Consider the following 24,709-nt stretch of genomic DNA (forward strand, 5'->3'; position numbering starts at 1 on the left):
TTTGGAAAAATACATTTATTCACAGAACTGAAACCACAAGAGGTCTGAAGTCAGGAGCCACGACACCGGTCATCTCTGTTGGCGTGCTGGAGGTGATTGTGGCGTGGTAAAATAAACCCCGGGAGGTCAGCTGGACGCTTGACCACATCAAGCTCACAATCATCAAAAACAAACCAGTTCACTGACACGCCTCTTTTCTTAAGTCGTTGACGTTTGAGATTTTTAGTTACCATGACAACAGTAAAGTCACATTTAATAAATCTCTGATTTCACGCTCCGATCAGGATGCACACGAGTACAATCATCACCGAAATGTTTCTTCTCTCTGAAAAGTGCTCGAGCTGACCTCGTGTCAGGGAAGAAGCCGCCATGTTGTTCTGGCGGCTGCAGACAGATGAAGTGCTGTAAATAAAAAGTTCAAACACAGTTCACGTGGCGTCCGTGTTGTGAACCGTCAACGCACGTTTCTCTTTAATATGTCCGACATGAGCGCATCGCTCCCCGCTCAACACAAACCATGGAAGGCGGGGCTTCAACTCTGCAAAACCAACCTGATAAAACAATTATTTATTAGTGACTTTAAAACCTGATTACACAAGCCCCGCCCCCTTACCAGCTCACAATAAGGGTTAGTCAGCAATGTGTGTGTGTGTGTGTGTTAACATGCTGCAGTCAGGCTTCAGCTCCTGGAGGTTTATAAGGTGTGTGTGTGTGTGTGTGTGTGTGTGTGTGTGTGTGTGTTTTGATTGTTTTTTCCCTTCCCCCGCTCAGACGGAGCGAGCGGTCCTGGGGCGGTCCTGGGGCGGTCCTCAGGCCTCCTCCTGCTCGGGGAAGTTGAGGATCCTGCGGTGGGCTTGTCTCAGGTACTGCTGCTGTTTGAAGTAGACCTTAAACGCCCCCTTGATGGCCACGAAGGCGATTCCTCCCTAAAACAAGACAAGCGCTCTGAAAAAGACTTTTCCACAAGTCTGAAGGACTCTAACGTCCAATCAGCACAGAGACTCAGAAGTGAACCAAGGCTCCACTAAATAATGTAAACTCCTCCTGTCCTCTATAAGAGACACATCTATAAACTCCTCCTGTCCTCTATAAGAGACACATCTATAAACTCCTCCTGTCCTCTATAAGAGACATCTATAAACTCCTCCTGTCCTCTATAAGAGACATCTATAAACTCCTCCTGTCCTCTATAAGAGACATCTATAAACTCCTCCTGTCCTCTATAAGAGACATCTATAAACTCCTCCTGTCCTCTATAAGAGACACATCTATAAACTCCTCCTGTCCTCTATAAGAGACACATCTATAAACTCCTCCTGTCCTCTATAAGAGACACATCTATAAACTCCTCCTGTCCTCTATAATAAGAGACATCTATAAACTCCTCCTGTCCTCTATAAGAGACATCTATAAACTCCTCCTGTCCTCTATAAGAGACATCTATAAACTCCTCCTGTCCTCTATAATAAGACATCTATAAACTCCTCCTGTCCTCTATAATAAGAGACATCTATAAACTCCTCCTGTCCTCTATAAGAGACATCTATAAACTCCTCCTGTCCTCTATAATAAGAGACACATCTATAAACTCCTCCTGTCCTCTATAAGAGACACATCTATAAACTCCTCCTGTCCTCTATAATAAGACATCTATAAACTCCTCCTGTCCTCTATAATAAGAGACATCTATAAACTCCTCCTGTCCTCTATAAGAGACATCTATAAACTCCTCCTGTCCTCTATAATAAGAGACATCTATAAACTCCTCCTGTCCTCTATAAGAGACACATCTATAAACTCCTCCTGTCCTCTATAATAAGAGACACATCTATAAACTCCTCCTGTCCTCTATAATAAGAGACATCTATAAACTCCTCCTGTCCTCTATAAGAGACATCTATAAACTCCTCCTGTCCTCTATAATAAGACACATCTATAAACTCCTCCTGTCCTCTATAATAAGAGACACATCTATAAACTCCTCCTGTCCTCTATAAGAGACATCTATAAACTCCTCCTGTCCTCTATAATAAGAGACATCTATAAACTCCTCCTGTCCTCTATAAGAGACATCTATAAACTCCTCCTGTCCTCTATAATAAGAGACACATCTATAAACTCCTCCTGTCCTCTATAATAAGAGACATCTATAAACTCCTCCTGTCCTCTATAATAAGAGACATCTATAAACTCCTCCTGTCCTCTATAATAAGAGACATCTATAAACTCCTCCTGTCCTCTATAATGAGAGACATCTATAAACTCCTCCTGTCCTCTATAATGAGAGACACATCTATAAACTCCTCCTGTCCTCTATAATAAGAGACATCTATAAACTCCTCCTGTCCTCTATAATAAGAGACATCTATAAACTCCTCCTGTCCTCTATAAGAGACATCTATAAACTCCTCCTGTCCTCTATAATAAGAGACATCTATAAACTCCTCCTGTCCTCTATAAGAGACATCTATAAACTCCTCCTGTCCTCTATAATAAGAGACACATCTATAAACTCCTCCTGTCCTCTATAATAAGAGACATCTATAAACTCCTCCTGTCCTCTATAATAAGAGACATCTATAAACTCCTCCTGTCCTCTATAATAAGAGACATCTATAAACTCCTCCTGTCCTCTATAATAAGAGACACATCTATAAACTCCTCCTGTCCTCTATAAGAGACATCTATAAACTCCTCCTGTCCTCTATAATGAGAGACACATCTATAAACTCCTCCTGTCCTCTATAATAAGAGACATCTATAAACTCCTCCTGTCCTCTATAATAAGAGACATCTATAAACTCCTCCTGTCCTCTATAAGAGACATCTATAAACTTCTCCTGTCCTCTATAAGAGACATCTATAAACTCCTCCTGTCCTCTATAATAAGACACATCTATAAACTCCTCCTGTCCTCTATAAGAGACACATCTATAAACTCCTCCTGTCCTCTATAAGAGACACATCTATAAACTCCTCCTGTCCTCTATAATAAGACACATCTATAAACTCCTCCTGTCCTCTATAAGAGACATCTATAAACTCCTCCTGTCCTCTATAATGAGAGACACATCTATAAACTCAGAGGACCGAGTCGACCCGTCCTCATACTGAGGGCGCCGTCTGTCCTCACCAGGATCGTCCTCTGGAGGTTGGAGTTGACGCTGCTGAACATGAGCTTCCCTACGATGGTGGCGATGGTAGGAAAGACGAGGGCGCCGCACAGGATCCGCGTGGCCGACACGTGGTCCGCTAGAGGGCTGGCCTCCGCCGGGATACGAGGAACCGGGCAGCCGATGCCTGCAGACAGCGGCGAGGGGAAAATGAAACACACAGGACAGTAGCAGCAGAAGGACACGTGGACACGTCTCAGTGCATCCTGACCTGGGAAGATGCTGTTGAGGATCTGCAGTTTGTTGGAGTACTTCCTCCACAGGCGCAGCACGTAGTCCTCCCAGCGGATCATCTTCCCCAGGATCAGCATGACGGGGATGGTGGGCAGGCCGATGAGCAGGAACAGGGGGTCTGCACGCTCCATGACGTCCAAACCCTCCTTATGGCCGACCACCTGGAGAGCAGGCCAGAGGTCAGTGTCCCGTGGAGAACAAAGTGAACACAGAGAGTACAGAGTGCTGCTCAGACCTGCATGACAGTGACCGCTCCGTAGGTCACAGCGGTCCAGTAGATGGAGCCCACCATGATGCCGGCTGCAGCAAAGGGGCCGGCCTTAGAGATGAGCCGGTCAGCCAAGTCCAGCACGTAGACGACGGGACCTGACGGAGGAGGAACATTATGGTTGATATCCAGAGATTCCACTTTAACTACTCCTGCTCTCACCGCCTCTCTGAGCCAAGTCAACGCCTGCACAGCGGCGTGCAGCCGGCTGCACGCCTGCACAGCGGCGTGCAGCCGGCTGCTCATGAACGTGTCAGGGTGACTTTGACTCAGGACTGACTCGGTTGTTTCTGTACAGAAATAAAGGAGTGAGTGAGACGCATTACAGGAGTGTCCAGCAGGGGGCAGCACCTGCTGCAGGCAGATCAAACACACAGGCAGGTTTAACCTGCAAGGTGACCTTTGGAAGAAACGAGTCAACATAACGCAGTGATGAGAGAGGGAAGCAGCACAGCTCGCTAACAGCTCGCTGGAAGGACGGATCTGAAGTCCAAACCTGAACGCTGTCCTCAGCAGGACCGCCTGCGTGCTGCTACGACAGGTACTCACTAACCAGACGGATCAGCGCACTGCTTCACATCCTGCTCCGAGATTCAGAGGGAGCTAAAGGCAGCGCCCACTACGGCTTAGGGTTAGCTTGTAGCGTGGGTTAGGGTTAGCTTGTAGCGTGGGTTAGGGTTAGCTTGTAGCGTGGGTTAGGGTTAGCTTGTAGCGTGGGTTAGGGTTAGCTTGTAGCGTGGGTTAGGGTTAGCTTGTAGCGTGCTGCCAGCATGAGAGAGAGATCAATAGATACCATCACCGACAGTGTCATACAGCGCGAGCTGGGTGACAGCGAGTTGAGCCGCCCTTTAACGCCGTGTGTCAGAAGGGTCTTTAGCAAAACTTCTGACCTGTGAATAATAAACGAGCAGGCGGTTTGGTTTCAGGATATTTAAACCCGTTTTATTCCCAGATCAAACACAAAGTGTCTGAAGGTCATTTCAAGGGGAACGCTGACGTGTAGAATCACATTTTGACACTTGAGAAATAAAGATGTGAAGTGAAAGAGTGCTGAGTCATTGTGAAAGCAGGGCTGGGTTCAAACACACCGTCCTCCTCTGGTGTGTGTGCTGCAAACTGCTGGAGACACGATCCTCTTCATTTGACTCTCGTGGGCTGCCGTACAGCCCAGAGCGCCACTGACATGATGACAGAGCTTCTATAAAGCACATCTCTCCATGTTCCTCTAACCTGTCTCTACTCTCCGTCTTCTGCCTGCTCAAACAGGCCGTTTGGAGATGTTCCCTTCATGACATCACAAAGGGCAGTAGCCCCTCCCCCAGGTGGGTGACACTCCCACAGCTAGGTGTTTGTTCTGCCCTCTGAGTCTGCCTTCTCACCGTAAACAACAGGACATGGAGCCAGAAAGCAGCGAGTACACCCGAGCCCTTCCAGAGAGGGGGCGTGGTCAGACACAGCTCATTTACATATTTAAAGCTACAGACACAGAAACAGCCTGTTCTGAGCAGGGCTGATATAGAGGGGTTTATAGACATGATCAAATACAGGATCAGAGTGGATTTACAACAACACACTTCACACACATGATGAAGAGGAGCGAGGACACTGATTTCACCTGAAGAAGAAGAGGAGGAGATTTAAACCTGTATAATTGACAGACACAGGTAAGAAGCTGTGAGCTGCTGCTAACCTGAACTCACTCTGTAACAGTTCATAATTAACACGTCCTTTTAAAAAGCGTCCTCCTGTTGTTTCTAACAGCACTAAATCAGTTCACTTCCTGCCACTTATTTAGAAACGCTTTCTTCACCTTTAGAGGACAACGACATAAATTAAAGAGGCGAGTAGCTTCTGTCAGCTTCACGTCCACCACATTTGATTATTCTCATGTATCACTGCTCTGCTCAAACTACAGTACACCTTTTTATTTGGCAAACAGGACATCTGGGTCATGAGCCGACACGTGTAAAGGTAGCATCACCCTAGCATACAGGTTTGTACAGTCAGACTGTTTGTACAGCCCAGAAGCACTTTCCACACCGCGGGTACAATCCAGCCACTGTTAGCTGCACACCTATTTCTGCAAGCTGTGACTTTACTGCTCAGTCTTTGAGCCACTTCACAAGCCAGGAAGCTGCAGAAAGTCAGAAGCATAATATACCTGCTTTCATACTAAAGGAGCTGCAGACACTTTTACCTGTGTGTGCACAACAGACTGAATAAATGCAGTGAGGCGCTGCAGGAGGATTCTGATGACAGGGTGTGGACCTCCCTGCCTGAACATTAGGGGAAGGGGTCGCCCTTAATGTCCGCTGGCAGGACACACAGCTGAGCAATCTGCTGGTGCTGCTGGCAGCAGACTCCACATTAAGATGATTAAAAAGAGAGAGAGGGTTAGTGGGCGTGCATGCTGGCACACGGGTCAGCTGGCTTCCTCTGAAGTCCTCACAGTTACACGGCTGCAGGTGCTGCTGATGTCTGTGGGCCGCACTGATGGACAGAATAAACCGGGCTTTAACCATAAGTGTTCCTACAGTCACCCAGCTGCTGGTCCAGATGACAGAGTACACCGTCACCCTGACTGACCCTCAGAGGGTTAGGGTTAGGGTAACCCTAACCCTAACCCATCAGGACACAGCTAAGGTGACCTCATAGTACTGGATCTGTAACCATCAGAGTCACGACGAGGTCTGACCCGGGTCTGGACTCATGCAGCACCAGAGAGAGTTTTACATGTGGTGCAGGATGCGGTCTGACCCGGGTCTGGACTCATGCAGCACCAGAGAGAGTTTTACATGTGGTGCAGGATGCGGTCTGACCCGGGTCTGGACTCATGCAGCACCAGAGAGAGTTTTACATGTGGTGCAGGATGCGGTCTGAGTCCCGTCCTGGTGATGAGCGGGAGGCAGACGCATCGAGTGATGAAGCCCGTCTATGAATACACCTGGACCTGGTCACCCGCTGGGCCACGCCCTCCGTGCGCTGTGCACGTGTCGTTCAGCCCTCGCCACTCTGACGTGTCGTTCAGCCCTCGCCACTCTGACGTGTCGTTCAGCCCTCGCCACTCTGACGTGTCGTTCAGCCCTCGCCACTCTGACGTGTCGTTCAGCCCTCGCCACTCTTACGTGTCGTTCAGCCCTCGCCACTCTTACGTGTCGTTCAGCCCTCGCCACTCTGACGTGTCGTTCAGCCCTCGCCACTCTGACCTGCAGCTCGTTGATCAGCCTCCAAACAGCCGAGTGAGTGAGCCCGGTTCTGCTCCTTGTCAGGCAGAGCTGAATGTTGACCCAGTTCCCCTCAGAACCTCTGCTGATCAATAAACAGCCTTTCAGGAAGCAGCTACGAGAGAGCGCTCAACAACGAGCGCCATGCAGCAACAACAGTGTATCTATACACGTATGTTACATGTGGACGGGTCAAAGGTCATGTTGAGCGGATAGAAATAAACCTTCATGATGAACCCGGAGATCAAATCTTTGACCACGATGACCACGATGACCACGATGACCACTCACTGAAGAAAGCTCGACTTAGATTTGAGAGAGGAAACTCACCCAGTTTGGGAAAGACGATGAGGTACTCAGCGTTGCATTGTGGGCACGCCACGCGCGCTGTGCTGTTACCCCGCTGCTTCTCGTCCACCCAGCGCTGCAGGCAGGCCTGATGGACCCACTTAGTGGATCCACGACAACGACACGGACGAACCCACTCAGCTGTGCGGTCGTCTTCATCTGTGGCGAAACACACCCAGCAGCTCCTGGACAAACACACACACACATGATCAACGATGGTTTCTATATTATCAATGATCAACGATGGTTTCTATATTATCAATGATCAACGATGGTTTCTATATTATCAATGATCAACGATGGTTTCTATATTATCAATGATCAACGATGGTTTCTATATTATCAATGATGACGATGGTTTCTATATTATCAATGATCAACGATGGTTTCTATATTATCAATGATCAACGATGGTTTCTATATTATCAATGATCAACGATGGTTTCTATATTATCAATGATGACGATGGTTTCTATATTATCAATGATGACGATGGTTTCTATATTATCAATGATGACGATGGTTTCTATATTATCAATGATGATGACGATGGTTTCTATATTATCAATGATCAACGATGGTTTCTATATTATCAATGATGACGATGGTTTCTATATTATGAATGATGACGATGGTTTCTATATTATCAATGATCAACGATGGTTTCTATATTATCAATGATCAACAATGGTTTCTATATTATCAATGATGACGATGGTTTCTATATTATCAATGATGACGATGGTTTCTATATTATCAATGATGATGATGGTTTCTATATTATCAATGATGACGATGGTTTCTATATTATCAATGATGATGATGGTTTCTATATTATCAATGATCAACGATGGTTTCTATATTATGAATGATGACGATGGTTTCTATATTATCAATGATGATGATGGTTTCTATATTATCAATGATGACGATGGTTTCTATATTATCAATGATGACGATGGTTTCTATATTATCAATGATGATGATGGTTTCTATATTATCAATGATCAACGATGGTTTCTATATTATCAATGATCAACGATGGTTTCTATATTATCAATGATCAACAATGGTTTCTATATTATCAATGATGACGATGGTTTGTATATTATCAATGATGACGATGGTTTCTATATTATTGATGATGACGATGGTTTCTATATTATTGATGATGACGATGGTTTCTATATTATCAATGATGACGATGGTTTCTATATTATCAATAATGACGATGGTTTCTATATTATCAATAATGACGATGGTTTCTATATTATCAATGATGACGATGGTTTCTATATTATCAATGATGATGACGATGGTTTCTATATTATCAATGATGACGATGGTTTCTATATTATCAATGATGATGACGATGGTTTCTATATTATCGATGATGACGATGGTTTCTATATTATCAATGATGACGATGGTTTCTATATTATCAATGATGACGATGGTTTCTATATTATCAATGATGACGATGGTTTCCATATTATTGATGATGATGACGATGGTTTCCATATTATTGATGATGATGACGATGGTTTCTATATTATCAATGATGATGATGGTTTCTATATTATCAATGATGACGATGGTTTCTATATTATCAATGATGACGATGGTTTCCATATTATTGATGATGATGACGATGGTTTCCATATTATTGATGATGATGACGATGGTTTCCATATTATTGATGATGATGACGATGGTTTCCATATTATTGATGATGATGACGATGGTTTCCATATTATTGATGATGATGACGATGGTTTCCATATTATTGATGATGATGACGATGGTTTTGTTGAAATATAATTTCCAGACATTGATGCTGCGCTTTGCCTCTGGTCACTTCCTGTCAGCACCTGCGTGTCCAATCAGACTTTTCTAGAGCCTTGCTCAGTGAGCCGTGACATGTTGTCTGAGTATGTAGTATGTTCTAATCTCTGTCTGTGTGGTACACTGAAGAACAGACTCCTCCGAGTTCTTTCACATGAAGAGACCATCCAAACAGGTCAGTCTGGCTCACTGACTGCAGGATATCAGCCAAGATCAATATGTGGAGTTTATCAGTGTTTACTGACAGCACGGTCGGACATGTTCAGAGCACAGACGCTCCGCAGACTTCACGCAGTCATATGGAAACAACGCCAAGTATTCAGGATCAAGATTATGTTTCATATGATTCCTCATCAACACTCCCTAACATTCATCTTAATGTGCAGTTTCTTCTCTTTGTTTGTGCAGCCTCGACTCTGATCTGCATGATGTAGGGTTCATCACACTGCGGCTCAGGCAGTGAACACAATGTTCTGATGAACCACGCTGAGGACGTGCAGAGGACACAATCTCTCTGCTGTGTGACATCCAGACAAACGCCTCGTCCTGGCCTCCAGCCAAACCATATTTAAACATCCTCTCCTCGCACACAGGCTGAGGTATGAGGCAGGAGTCAATCTCAATCAATCTTTATTTGTATAACATCAGTTCATAGCAGATGTTGTATCGAGACACTTTACATAAAGCAGGTAAAGGACCTTACAGATGGATATATTAAAGAGCTCAGCTTAATCCGTCATAGAAGAACAAACTTCCCTTTAACAGGCAGAAATCTTCAGCAGACCCGGATCATGATGAACATCTGATAAACTGAGCTGGGTGAGGAGTAAGGTCGACATCCTTTTTGCTTCGCATCTGTCCAACATCTGGGAGTGTATTTAAAGTCCACATCTCTGCCATTATATTAGCTTTTCATAATTAACCATCAGCATCAGGAGGTGAAACACCTGAATGTCTCCCTGCATGAGGCTGACCAGACGCACCAGTTTAAACTGGAAGATTGACATCCTTGATGAAGAGTAGAAGGAGCAACAGATGACTTCTATGACATCACTTGGTTCTCATACGAAACCACAGTAACGCCTTTCCTATAAACCCAGGTTTCCTAAACCCCCGGTCATCTGTGTGCTGGACTAGCCTGTTGCTCGGTGACAAGCTGGTTCAGGGACTCATTTACAGTCTGATTGTGCCATTGTGACATCTCCTTCATAATTACACCTGAAACAGGGATTAGTGAGCACACACCTTTGGAGCTCATCCTTCACATTCGGAAACACTAAAGGTTTATTTTTTACAATATTCAGGAGACCGACTCTCACTCCATTTCTGACGGTCCTGCCAACAGTGGGTCTAAAACTTGGTCTGCAGTGGTCTAAGAGGGAGCAGACTTTAACAGCTGTGATCTGATAAGACGTATGCCTGGAATGAACACCAGGAACATTAGAGACATCCCACAGTGGTTTGTACTTCATATCTAATTGTTCCATTGTTTTCCCATAAGTCAGAAAACGCTCAGGTGTTTACTGACACCCATTGGGAGTTCCAGCAGTTCCCATAATTATGAACAGCCTGTGTGAGTGTACATATCCTGAGCGTTGTTCCCATGTTCCCAGTTTATTAGGAATCTTAAAGCACAGCCGCTTCTTTCACCCAGAGGTTCCTGAGGCAGTGTTCACATTTGTGCTTTTGCCCCTCTGTGTCTTGTTCCTCTGCTTCATTGAATTTATGAGCCGACTACAAAGCGTCACACGCCTATGATGTCACGCTATTACATAGCTGACGCAGCCATCTTTAGAGTATGTATGAGAGACTTAGCATCATATGGACTGCGTGTTTCTGCAGGCATGATAGGAGCTCAAAACTTGTTTTGGTCTGTTCAACACTTTCAGAGATTGCTGGTTAAGACTCACTGCTGTTAGTCACCATTCAAACCGCTGCAGCTTCAGTTCTATAGAAGAAGACAAACAAAAGGCCCTTAACATGCTCCTCATCACAGCGAGGTCTTCATGTGTTCTGAGGGCCACCTGCAGTGACTTCACTGTACTCCCTGGTGCTGAATAAAACATGACTCTGCAGGAGAGAGGAGGCCTGAGGGTCAAGGCGCTCCGATGACATGGTCCGGTTATGGGACATGGCGTGCACACATGGACTATCTGACGGAAACAAAAACACTTCTTCCTAAACATCGAGAGACACAACAGCCACCAACAAGGAAGGAAAGGAAATAAGACCGTGATCATCACATGACCATGTTGGACAGTCCAGAGAATGAACCTGATGAAGCTGTAACACGAGGAAGCATGGTTTGTCCCCCCCCAGGTCCCCCCCCCCCCAGGTCCTCCTCTTACAGTGTAATGGAACCCAGCACAATGACCTGATACAAGCCGAAACCCTAATCTGTCTCCTCAGTCCTGCTCCACATGAGGCTCAGTCCTGCTCCACATGAGGCTCAGTCCTGCTCCACATGAGGCTCAGTCCTGCTCCACATGAGGCTCAGTCCTGCTCCACATGAGGCTCAGTCCTGCTCCACATGAGGCCCAGTCCTGAGGCTCAGTCCTGCTCCACATGAGGCTCAGTCCTGCTCCACATGAGGCTCAGTCCTGAGGCTCAGTCCTGCTCCACATGAGGCTCAGTCCTGCTCCACATGAGGCTCAGTCCTGAGGATCAGTCCTGCTCCACATGAGGCCCAGTCCTGCTCCACATGAGGCTCAGTCCTGCTCCACATGAGGCCCAGTCCTGCTCCACATGAGGCTCAGTCCTGCTCCACATGAGGCTCAGTCCTGCTCCACATGAGGCCCAGTCCTTAGGCTCAGTCCTGCTCCACATGAGGCTCAGTCCTGCTCCACATGAGGCTCAGTCCTGCTCCACATGAGGCTCAGTCCTGCTCCACATGAGGCCCAGTCCTACTCCACATGAGGCTCAGTCCTGCTCCACATGAAGCCCAGTCCTGCTCCACATGAGGCCCAGTCCTGCTCCACATGAGGCTCAGTCCTGCTCCACATGAGGCTCAGTCCTGCTCCACATGAGGCCCAGTCCTGCTCCACATGAGGCCCAGTCCTGCTCCACATGAGGCTCAGTCCTGCTCCACATGAGGCTCAGTCCTGCTCCACATGAGGCTCAGTCCTGCTCCACATGAGGCTCAGTCCTGCTCCACATGAGGCTCAGTCCTGCTCCACATGAGGCTCAGTCCTGCTCCACATGAGGCTCAGTCCTGCTCCACATGAGGCTCAGTCCTGCTCCACATATATATATATATATATATATATATATATATATATATATATATATATATATATATACACACACACACACACACACACAACCCTAACCCTCACACCACAGCACTGCTAACATACAACAAATGAAAAGAGCAACACATAGAGCCAATCAAGCAACAGAGTCATGTGACAGAACAGGGAGGTTTGGTGTTAGCCAATGACAGAGCAGCTTAAATGCTGCTTCATGGCAGCTGGCAGACTCAGATAAGAGCCTGATGTTTTTCAGTGATAGAGGTACACGACCGTCTGGAAGGACTTTCTACTATCAGCTGTTACTGCATCTGAAGCACATTTCATAGTTCACTTCCTTTTTCCCGCTGTACCTGGAGTTTGGGAAAGGTTCGGATGCTAAAGTTCAATAAAGACTACAGTGATCAAGGGGCACTGCGTACTTAAGATGCAGCTTCAAAGACACTTGAAGGTCACTGGGTGATCAGCCAATGTGCACAAGAAGTCACGCTGGTCTCTTTACATAACACTTTAAAGAACGACACCAGCAAAGCAAACGAGTCTACAATACGCTGTTATAATATCTGCCTTTCTATCAGTGCTATTTGTAGTTTGACAGAAGACCATGATCAACAGAGATCGTAGCAGGAGTGTTTAATCTATGGCCATTCACTGATCGGGGGTTAAAGTCACCACCCCCTCCGTTCTCACATTAGCTCACTCGGACTCGTGGTGGGAAAACTGCTGACAAATTCTGCTGTTTGCGTTTACACATGAAGAAATTAAAGTGCACCTTAAGAGATTGAGGAAGCAGGTAGCTTCTGTTGGTTGTTAGCTTCAGAGTGACCACAAACGTGACAGGAAGTGTGTGATTTGATCCCAAACTGTCCTCTCCATGTGAGCATTAACACTGCTCCGCTCTGCTCAGTACAACTTGTGTTGTCAGACATTTCAAGGTGAGAAGACGGGGAAACTTGCCACAGCAACACTTTCTCAGGGCTTCAAAGGGAATCTGCTAACTTAAGTGAACTGGACAGCTATGACAGTTCACTTAAGTTAGCAGCTATGACAGTTCACTTAAGTTAGCAGCTATGACAGTTCACTTAAGTTAGCAGCTATGACAGTTCACTTAAGTTAGCAGCTATGACAGTTAGGCAGAAAGACTCAAAGTCAAACTACAGAACTTTTCCCCCTGTCAGAGATGTTTCTGCTTTACAATGCTTCTAAATCTGTTTCCAACGTGCTCATCCTCCTTATTTATGCTAATGTTTAATAAAGACTAAGACTTTACAGATGTTGTAGTTTAATAAAGACTAAGACTTTACAGATGTTGTAGTTTAATGTTTAATAAAGACTAAGACTTTACAGATGTTGTAGTTTAATAAAGACTAAGACTTTACAGATGTTGTAGTTTAATGTTTAATAAAGACTAAGACTTTACAGATGTTGTAGTTTAAGGTTTAATAAAGACTAAGACTTTACAGATGTTGTAGTTTAATGTTTAATAAAGACTAAGACTTTACAGATGTTGTAGTTTAAGGTCTAATAAAGACTAAGACTTTACAGATGTTGTAGTTTAAGGTCTAATAAAGACTAAGACTTTACAGATGTTGTAGTTTAATAAAGACTAAGACTTTACAGATGTTGTAGTTTAATAAAGACTAAGACTTTACAGATGTTGTAGTTTAATGTTTAATAAAGACTAAGACTTTACAGATGTTGTAGTTTAATAAAGACTAAGACTTTACAGATGTTGTAGTTTAATGTTTAATAAAGACTAAGACTTTACAGATGTTGTAGTTTAATGTTTAATAAAGACTAAGACTTTACAGATGTTGTAGTTTAATAAAGACTAAGACTTTACAGATGTTGTAGTTTAATGAAGACTAAGACTTTACAGATGTTGTAGTTTAATGTTTAATAAAGACTAAGACTTTACAGATGTTGTAGTTTAAGGTTTAATAAAGACTAAGACTTTACAGATGTTGTAGTTTAAGGTCTAATAAAGACTAAGACTTTACAGATGTAGTTTAATAAAGACTAAGACTTTACAGATGTTGTAGTTTAAGGTTTAACAAAGACTAAGACTTTACAGATGTTGTAGTTTAATGTTTAATAAAGACTAAGACTTTACAGATGTTGTAGTTTAAGGTCTAATAAAGACTAAGACTTTACAGATGTTGTAGTTTAAGGTCTAATAAAGACTAAGACTTTACAGATGTAGTTTAATAAAGACTAAGACTTTACAGATGTTGTAGTTTAAGGTCTAATAAAGACTAAGACTTTACAGATGTTGTAGTTTAATGTTTAATAAAGACTAAGACTTTACAGATGTTGTAGTTTAAGGTCTAATAAAGACTAAGACTTTACAGATGTTGTAGTTTAATGTTTAATAAAGACTAAGACTTTACAGATGTTGTAGTTTAATAAAGACTAAGACTTTACAGATGTTGTAGTTTAATAAAGACTAAGACTTTACAGATGTTGTAGTTTAAGGTTTAATAAAGACTAAGACTTTACAGATGTTGTAGTTTAATGTTTAATAAAGACTAAGACTTTACAGATGTTGTAGTTTAATGTTTAATAAAGACTAAGACTTTACAGATGTTGTAGTTTAAGGTCTAATAAAGACTAAGACTTTACAGATGTTGTAGTTTAAGGTCTAATAAAGACTAAGACTTTACAGATGTTGTAGTTTAAGGTCTAATAAAGACTAAGACTTTACAGATGTTGTAGTTTAATGTTTAATAAAGACTAAGACTTTACAGATGTTGTAGTTTAATGTTTAATAAAGACTAAGACTTTACAGATGTTGTAGTTTAATGTTTAATAAAGACTAAGACTTTACAGATGTTGTAGTTTAATAAAGACTAAGACTTTACAGATGTTGTAGTTTAATAAAGACTAAGACTTTACAGATGTTGTAGTTTAATGTTTAATAAAGACTAAGACTTTACAGATGTTGTAGTTTAAGGTCTAATAAAGACTAAGACTTTACAGATGTTGTAGTTTAAGGTCTAATAAAGACTAAGACTTTACAGATGTTGTAGTTTAATGTTTAATAAAGACTAAGACTTTACAGATGTTGTAGTTTAATGTTTAATAAAGACTAAGACTTTACAGATGTTGTAGTTTAAGGTCTAATAAAGACTAAGACTTTACAGATGTTGTAGTTTAATGTTTAATAAAGACTAAGACTTTACAGATGTTGTAGTTTAAGGTCTAATAAAGACTAAGACTTTACAGATGTTGTAGTTTAAGGTCTAATAAAGACTAAGACTTTACAGATGTTGTAGTTTAATGTTTAATAAAGACTAAGACTTTACAGATGTTGTAGTTTAAGGTCTAATAAAGACTAAGACTTTACAGATGTTGTAGTTTAATGTCTAATAAAGACTAAGACTTTACAGATGTTGTAGTTTAAGGTCTAATAAAGACTAAGACTTTACAGATGTAGTTTAATGAAGACTAAGACTTTACAGATGTTGTAGTTTAATGAAGACTAAGACTTTACAGATGTTGTAGTTTAATGAAGACTAAGACTTTACAGACGTTGTAGTTTAAGGTCTAATAAAGACTAAGACTTTACAGATGTTGTAGTTTAAAGTCTAATAAAGACTAAGACTTACAGATGTTGTAGTTTAAGGTCTACTAAAGACTAAGACTTTACAGATGTAGTTTAATGAAGACTAAGACTTTACAGATGTTGTAGTTTAAGGTCTAATAAAGACTAAGACTTTACAGATGTTGTAGTTTAATGTTTAATAAAGACTAAGACTTACAGATGTTATAGTTTAAGGTCTAATAAAGACTAAGACTTTACAGATGTAGTTTAATAAAGACTAAGACTTTACAGATGTTGTAGTTTAAGGTCTAATAAAGACTAAGACTTTACAGATGTTGTAGTTTAAGGTCTAATAAAGACTAAGACTTTACAGATGTTGTAGTTTAAGGTCTAATAAAGACTAAGACTTACAGATGTTGTAGTTTAAGGTCTAATAAAGACTAAGACTTTACAGATGTTGTAGTTTAAGGTCTAATAAAGACTAAGTGATTTACAGATGTATTTAAACCTTAAACTAAATCTATGTATAAAAAGCTACGTAGCTATATTTAGCATGCTAGCCACAAACTCGAACTCACCTGTCTAAATTCTGCTGCATGACTTCCGGCTCCGTCATGATCTTTGTGATGTCACAAACACCTTGACACTTTTTCTTTGAAGATGAACGGACTTACAAATTAAACATTAAAATTAAACGTCAGCGAGCAAGACGTGCTAACGCCAACTAGCTCCCCACACAGGCCTTAGAGCAGGCTTCTCCAGCTTCACTGTATCCACATCATACTCTTGCTGGTCATTGTAGTCCGGAAAACATTTACTTTTAACTAAATCTCATCCGTTAAGTGGCGTTTGTGTCGTTTGTTTAATATTATCGTGTTAGCCTGACCGAAAGGCCGTCTCTGAGGTAACGCAGAGAAGCACACTGCGCATGTGCGTGAGTGCGTCATCAAAACAAGGTCGACATCCACAACTCACCCAGAAGGGGAATGTAGTTTGACTGTTTTATTGCCTCCTGTGGAAAATATAGCAAGCAAACGCATGAAGTACAGCATCTCAAAGAAATCAAAGATCGTCTCTAAAGAGTTATGCATGAAGTACAGCATCTCAAAGAAATCAAAGATCGTCTCGAGAACACCTGACTCAGTGTCTCAGAGAAATCAAAGATCGTCTCGAGAACACCTGACTCAGTGTCTCAGAGAAATCGCTGAAGTTAATATAAAGTGTTTTGTTATACTGCAGACCTCAGCTTTAAATGTCCTCTCTCTTTACTCTCTCTGGCTGATTACTCATTTTCTCTTCATCTCTGCTCGCAATCAGAAATATTACATATGTAAATATATACATAAAATGTGTAAACCATCGTAACATATGCACAACAAAGCTCTTGTATTTATCTATTTTTATTTTCTGCAGATTTTTTGATTGTGATTATTTCTTTATTGTTGATATCTCGATGAACATATTCTTAAAGAAAACATTTTGTTTCGTGCGGAGAGACAGCAGTACAGAATGATCAATATGAGGATGCATACATTTATATTTATTTATATGTTTTATTACTTTGTTGATTCAAAGAACAGCTGTACATCCGGATTTCTCATAGATATAACTTTCATAAACAAGACATTAACAAATAAAAACCACAAATGAATAAATACAGATCACAAGATACTGTTTTGTGTTGTTCTTGTGTTTTTAAAAATATGTTATTTCTTATAAGTAGGCCTTTCTCTAATTTATTTGCTGCACTTCAGTGAACACGTCTGTTTTTAAATTGAGCTGTTGGATTATTAGGAAAAGTGGTTTTTTTTCTCATTGACCCATCATAGTGGAAACATTATGCTTTACCATTATGCACATTTTGCTCCACCGGCCACTGCAATAATAAGAAACTACAACTCCCTACACCCCCCTCGGCCTCACCCATGCGCCGCAGTCAATCAGCTGTTGAGGCAACTGCTGACTCTCTCGGCACAAGGCTCGTCTGTCATAAGAGAGACGAAACAGAAATATCTTTATTTACAGAATCCCGAAAGGTGAACGATAAAGGTAATTCAGACTGAGAGGCGACCCTGATGTGTGTGTGTGTGTGTGTGTGTGTGTGTGTGTGTGTGTGTGTGTGTGTGTACAGGGGCACCATGAGGATTTTATAGGGATTTCAAAGCTTATTAAATGACTCGGACGATAAAGGCATGTGAAGGGTCAGCTTTGGGCAGAGCTGTCTGAGGTGAGGGGCCACGCAGGTGAGCTGCTGGATCAGCTGCTTTGATGACCTTGAAGGAGCAGCTCCTGGATAAACTACTGTACTGTGTGTGTGTGTGTGTGTGCGCGCGTGCGTGTACATGTGTGCAATGCAGTCTCCTACCTTCAAAGTCCAATTTAAGCTTTCAAAGCAGCATCTTTGCTGCAGCAGTGATCATGATGAGTCACGGATATGTTCAGTGTTTTGCTGTTATGTTATTGACAGGCTGCAAGTCAAGATGAGCTTTATTTATTTATATCACGTGATTTCAGTAAGATTGACCTGCTTGCATGTGTGTTTGATGATGTTGCAATTTTATGGCTTTCTGAACGTGAAACTGGCGTCTTAATGATCTGCGTGGATCTCTTTACAAGGCGGTGTCACGAAGAAAAGTCTGCTTACTTCTGCATGAAGGTTCAGTATGGACATCTCTAACTTCGTCCTGAGCTTGTGACAACCATGAGCTGTGACAATGCGCCACTCCACCAGAGACCATCTTTGCGTCATATTAAATTACAGGCTGATGCATTAACTTTATCACATTCAATGTTTTATTCTCTTCTCATGCAGCGTGCTTACATATGAACAACTTGAAAATGTTCGTGCTTCAAGTGCATCACTTTCCTCTGCAATAAAAAGGTGGAAATAAACATTGTGGTCCAGTTCTTTACAACTCCAAACTCTGGTGTGTGTGTGTGTGTGTGTGTGTGTGTCCAGGTAGCTCTGCCTTTAACCTTGCTGAAGGACAGCTGTATTTACTGACGTATGTAAATGAACATAGGGGAGGTCCTTGGGCACAAAACACACTCTGAATCAGTTTCACATTGCAGCTCCGCAGCTCCTGCGTGGAAGGAAAAAACGAGACGTGGCGAACTCTGGTGAATATCTTCAGCCGTATGCTCCTCGTGTGTAATTTGTGGGATTTATGAATCACTGTCATAGTCTTGGGAAGTGTGTTTTCCTCTTCTTCTGTGCGGCTAAGTGGGTGATCATCCTCTCCCTGTCGGAGTTGTCCCAGTTTATCAGATAGTAGAGCAGCGCGTGATCTGCTGCATAATAATAACTGATCGTGTCTGTTTACCCTCGTTGCAGCTCAGCAAACCATGCAGGATGATTTACTGATGGACAAAAACAAAGCCCAGCCTCACCTCCACCAAGATCCAACGCAAGTCGACCCTCCTCCCTCCACCCCGACCCCGGCGTCATCGGAGCCCACTTCGTCTTCATCGGAGTCGGAGAGCCCGTCATCCGGCAGCAACCCAGCGGCTTCAGCGCTGAGCAGCAGCAGGGACAAGGTGCCGATGGAGTCGCCGATCCTGCCCGGGCTTAACTTCCACCAAGAGACCGGCGGCCCCCTGTCCTCCCCTTCCTCCTCTTTTGGGAGCACTTGGTCCACAGGAACCACAAACGCCGTGGACGATAGCTTTTTCCAGGGAATACCGTCTGTGAACGGGACGATGCTTTTCCAGAACTTCCCCCACCATGTCAACCCGGTCTTCGGTCTGGCTCCGCAGAGTCAGCAGCATCAACAGCAGCAAGCCCCGCAGCAGCAGCAGTCCCAGCAGAGGAGATCCCCCGCCAGCCCCAGCCAAGGCCCCTTCCCCCAGAGAAACACTTATCAAACTATCATGAATAACAGTAAGTCATCTTCTGCCCCATCGTCCGCTTGGAATAATCACCAAAACGCCACCTGGAGCACTTCCTCCAACCCGTGGAGCGGGCTGCAGGGGGGCAGGGACCCGCGCAGAGCGGTGGGTGTCGGTGTGCCGTCTGCCATGAACCCCATTTCCCCAATGAAGAAGCCCTATACCAGCAATGTTATAGCACCCCCAAAATTCCCAAGACCAGGTCCTCTAACCCCGAAACCCTGGCTGGAAGACAGCGGCTTCAGGACTGACAACAGCAACAACATACTGCCTTTTCAGGTAAATACAGCCAGGCCTGTCTCTGCTGCTCCATGTATTCATTTAAACACCTGTTAACATGTTGTCACTCTCACCTGACTGATCAACCTCTCTGAGATTTGGCCTCACGTGACGTTTTTCCTCCTGTTTTCTTTCAAAATAAAAGAGAAAACTTGAAGTAACAATAATAAGGACAGCATAAGGTCACCTTTGACTCAGCTCCTAAAATATGTTCAGATATGGATTCAAAAACTATGTAATGAATGAATTCTTATTTCAGCACATTAGTCAGCTGTCAATCATTTTTCATTCATGTCTTCAGTTTGGTGCGACTTGAATGGATTCAGTAAATGACGAGCAGGTTCTGCAGGTTGCAGTGAATGTTGCAGACTGTAGTTTTCATAAGTTGAATGCTGGTCGTGTGTATTAACCATCGATCAGTGATATTTTTACAGACTGTTCAGAAATAGTCACTGTGCACACTAAATGGTTAAATTTCTCCTGCCAGCTCACTCTGTGAAGTTTAAAGGGCACATGACTCATTCAGGTGCTGCCAGGTAGATCTGTGTCACTTGATTGCATCCAGACCAGCCATGATGTATTACTGTCATTGAATTATTATTGATGAATAAATAGAGTACATGTTGCACTACAGATATGAGAAAGCATGCACCAGACCTTAAAACAGGCTGTTGTCTAAGTTTACTAAGAATGCATTTATTATTATTATTAACACGTATATTATTCAACAAAAAGACTAAATGCTATAGGCTACATGCTAAAACAATTTACACCCACTATAAAGGCAAGCACTTTTTGTGCAGTAGTCAATATTTCAAGAATTGTGATGAACGTCTCCCCAGTACTTGTTTTTGATTGGCTCCTGGTCGGACAGTGGGCGGGATTTGAACCAAGATTGTAATTCAGCCACAGGTCCAACCTGGAAGTTAGAGGCGATTATGTTGACCTCCTACATGGCATAGAGAACTCCCATGATTCCTCGACGTCATCTTTTTATTATTGTTTAGAGTGCATTTAAAATGTATTTCCACTGACGGCGAGGCTGTTTCAACTCTCCATATGCTGTGATGTCCAGAATCAGCTTCATAGACATTACAATCATTTTACATTCCCGCCATGTACGAGGGTGAAATACAGTAACACCATGGTGGGCGCCAGTTTTACACAGATCTCAGTTTAATTTAATTAGCCTTGATTGGATGAACTGTTCTCATACTGCGCGACTTTTTTGCTAATCATGAGTTATCCCTGTGTCTCTTTACGCGGCCTGAAACACACCAACATTACAAAGGAATCCAGACAAATACAGGCCTTCTTAAAGGAGAAGTAACTAAATTGATAAATGTGAAAAGAACGGTCTTCAGTTCCCCGTAATGAATCAAATAACAAGTGATGGTAAAGTGTGACTCTGTACTGAGAGCTGTCCATGAGCCTGAAGCAGCAGCCTCTTTGCTGACACCTGGTTGGTTGGCGTGGTTGTCGTTCGCCCCCTGACACTGACTTGTACTCTTGCTTTGCAAACGGCATCAGCTCCCAGAGGCTTTCTCCTTCCACAAAACTCAGTGCGACCATATTTTGATTCCCCAGCGTTAGCAGGCTGATCTCTGCTCTGGTATGATCACAGTGAAGACTGTCGCTCTCTGCTGGTTTCTCCTTGTGCTGTGAACATACATGATTAAACATTAAGTATTTCGATGATATGCAACACCACATATCTTGCACTGCATGTTATTGTCGACTTTGTTAAAGTGCTTCCAGACATAATGTTCCTGATTACGGCCTACATGGTGCGAGTGATGATGAAAATATTAATGAACTTTATAAAAGACTTTTTAAAAACATTTTACTAAGTGCTTTATGATTAAAACAAGTAAAACAGTTCATACAAAACAAACCAAAAGCTAATAATAAACAGGTGCGCTACATAAAAACCAAATACCTGTATGAATCAGGATAAGGACAACCTGTAAGGAAATACCTGTCAGGACAGACTGCAGAGGGAATGTTAGAAAGACAATCAGGACAACAACCAGTTCAGACTGGAGCTCAGCTGTTCAGCCTGCAATCTTTTAACTCTTCAGTTATCCAAACATCAAGTCAACATATCTGTCACTAAAACCCCGGCGAAGAAGTAACCTAGGGTTAGCCCTAACCCTAACCCTAACCCTGACCCTTAACCCCTAACCCCTAACCCTAACCCTGACCCTTAACCCCTAACCCCTAACCCTAACCCTGACCCTTTTCCCCTAACCCCTAACCCTAACCCTGACCCTTAACCCCTAACCCCTAACCCTTAACCCTTAACCCCTAACCCCTAACCCCTAACCCTAACCCTGACTCTGACCCTTAACCCCTAACCCCTAACCCTAACCCTAACCCTGACCCTTAACCCCTAACCCCTAACCCCTAACCCTAACCCTTAACCCCTAACCCCTAACCCCTAACCCTAACCCTTAACCCCTAACCCCTAACCCTGACCCTTAACCCCTAACCCCTAACCCCTAACCCTAACCCTTAACCCCTAACCCCTAACCCTTAACCCCTAACCCTAACCCTTAACCCCTAACCCCTAACCCCTAACCCCTAACCCTAACCCTAACCCTTAACCCCTAACCCCTAACCCCTAACCCTAACCCTAACCCTTAACCCCTAACCCCTAACCCTTAACCCCTAACCCTAACCCTAAGAATGGATGAGTTAATACTGATGGACTCTGCAGCAGCCTCTACCATCAGTGTGTGAATGTGTATGAATGGATGAGTTAATACTGAAGCAGCCTCTACCATCAGTGTGTGAATGTGTATGAATGGATGAGTTCATACTGAAGCAGCCTCTACCATCAGTGTGTGAATGTGTATGAATGGATGAGTTAATACTGAAGCAGCCTCTACCATCAGTGTGTGAATGTGTATGAATGGATGAGTTCATACTGAAGCAGCCTCTACCATCAGTGTGTGAATGTGTATGAATGGATGAGTTCATACTGAAGCAGCCTCTACCATCAGTGTGTGTATGTGTATGAATGGATGAGTTCATACTGAAGCAGCCTCTACCATCAGTGTGTGTATGTGTGGCCTGTAGTGTAAAAAGTGCTTTGAGTGGTCGGTAGTCTGTCATGATAAATGGCCCATTAACTAGTGTACCAGTAGATTAGTCGGGGATTCTGGACCCGGCTCTCAGGCAGCGAGCAGGTCTTTGAAATCAAACAGTGAAATCTTAAAATGTGTTATATGGCTCACAGGTCGCCACTCAGGGGAAGTACAAATGTAAGATTTGGTTCTTGTGGTTCAAAATAACATCAAATAATGAACGATCAACAACGATCTTTACTTTCTATCCTGTCTGGAACATTTTGTTCTTTGATAACCTTCGATAAGATCACACTGCTTTCCTGAAACATGCCAACAGGTTCTGCTGTTGAGTTATTGCAGTCTGACAGACAAGTCATGTTTTTAAGCGCTTATGTGTCTCAGTGATGCAATCCTGGCTGCAGCTCACACTTAGCTGTTTAGCAATTACAGCCATAATTGGAGAGGAGTTATCACCAGTATGCAAGGTCAGGGTGCCACATGTCAAGTGTTTACTGAAGTGAAACTGAGGCAAAGTGCTGATCCGAGCAGCAGGTCGGGTTACACTCAGCACCGTCATGTGGACGGCTGGTGACAGGTGTTGTCATTCTGTAGATCTGCCTCGGTAGTATTGTAGGTTAAACTGCAATATGTGCTCATTCTCACCTGCTGTCGGCTGACGCTCAAAGGCGGAGGAATGTGCGGAATTCAACTTGACATGTATCCGTGAGGCTCAAGACACAAAGTCACATGATATTCTGAGGAGACTTAGAGCGATGTTCGCCGCCGTCACCGTGAGTTCCTCTGAGATCACAATCAGATCAACACGTTCAAAGTTATTCTGCAAACTGACAAGTAGAGGCTGTCTGAGTTATACATTCTGCAGGATTTCTTTACTATCTAAACTTTTCATTTTGAGAACGCTAATGTCTTATATTAGCTGTTAATTATAAGTGTTGTGAGGTTTCGGTCCGGATTGAGACGGCCGGTTGGAAAACTATTACAAATCCAAATGATGTCAGTAATTTCACACAACAATGTAGAAACCTTTTTCGTGCTTCTTTGAAAATAGAATATTCATATTGTTGTGCTGGTTACATTAATTGATAGAAATATCATTGTGGACTATTGATAAAGATCTCATTTCTAATTTAATACATACTGAGAGAACCTGGCTGGAACTGATTACACTTATATCTCAGGGTGTCCCAAGATACACCCTGATATTATTTTACCCCATTCTCCTGTGAAATCTATAGACAGTATAGAGCATGGACGTAGTCTCCATGATGCCATCCATTGACTACTGACGGGGAGTTTAGAAGCCAAACAATGGTGGTCGCCATATTGGAAATGCCATCTGAACCTAACCTTCAGCCGACCTGGTAACGGACAGAGGCGGAGCCGCCTGAGAAATAGCAGCAATCAGTCTGCAAGTAACAAAAACAAGTGGACGTTCGAGGAACTGCAGGTTTTTGCATTCAATTCACTTTTCCTCCCATAGTTTGATGGATTTCGTATTAAAAGTGATCTGATATTAGAGGCGGGATAAACAGATATCTAAAAGGAAAAGCGTTGAAATGAGAGGAA

General features: G+C 43.0%; 2 protein-coding genes across 2 annotated transcripts in view; one reads left to right on the forward strand and one right to left on the reverse strand.

Moving 5' to 3' along the window:
* On the reverse strand, nucleotides 1-16,867 carry marchf5 (membrane-associated ring finger (C3HC4) 5). Its single transcript, XM_079362326.1, has 6 exons — nucleotides 16,463-16,867; nucleotides 7,230-7,432; nucleotides 3,643-3,773; nucleotides 3,385-3,568; nucleotides 3,134-3,300; nucleotides 1-926 (listed from the first exon to the last, which is right to left on the reverse strand). Exons 1-6 carry the CDS (start codon nucleotides 16,498-16,500, stop codon nucleotides 810-812), a joined length of 840 nt encoding a protein of 279 aa, XP_079218452.1. The 5' UTR covers nucleotides 16,501-16,867; the 3' UTR covers nucleotides 1-809.
* Nucleotides 16,868-17,745: 878 nt separating this feature from the next.
* cpeb3 (cytoplasmic polyadenylation element binding protein 3) overlaps nucleotides 17,746-24,709 on the forward strand; it is a gene marked incomplete at its 3' end in the record, with an annotated part of 39,169 nt that continues 32,205 nt past the window's right edge. The window contains exons 1-2 of the mRNA XM_079362305.1: nucleotides 17,746-17,933; nucleotides 19,219-20,051. Coding sequence (XP_079218431.1) covers nucleotides 17,810-17,933; nucleotides 19,219-20,051 — 957 coding nt within the window. The 5' untranslated portion in view covers nucleotides 17,746-17,809. The remainder of the gene's footprint in view (nucleotides 17,934-19,218; nucleotides 20,052-24,709) is intronic.

This window comes from Symphodus melops (genome assembly GCF_947650265.1).
Source record: "Symphodus melops genome assembly, chromosome: 15".
In the NCBI taxonomy this organism is placed as follows: Eukaryota; Metazoa; Chordata; class Actinopteri; order Labriformes; family Labridae; genus Symphodus; species Symphodus melops.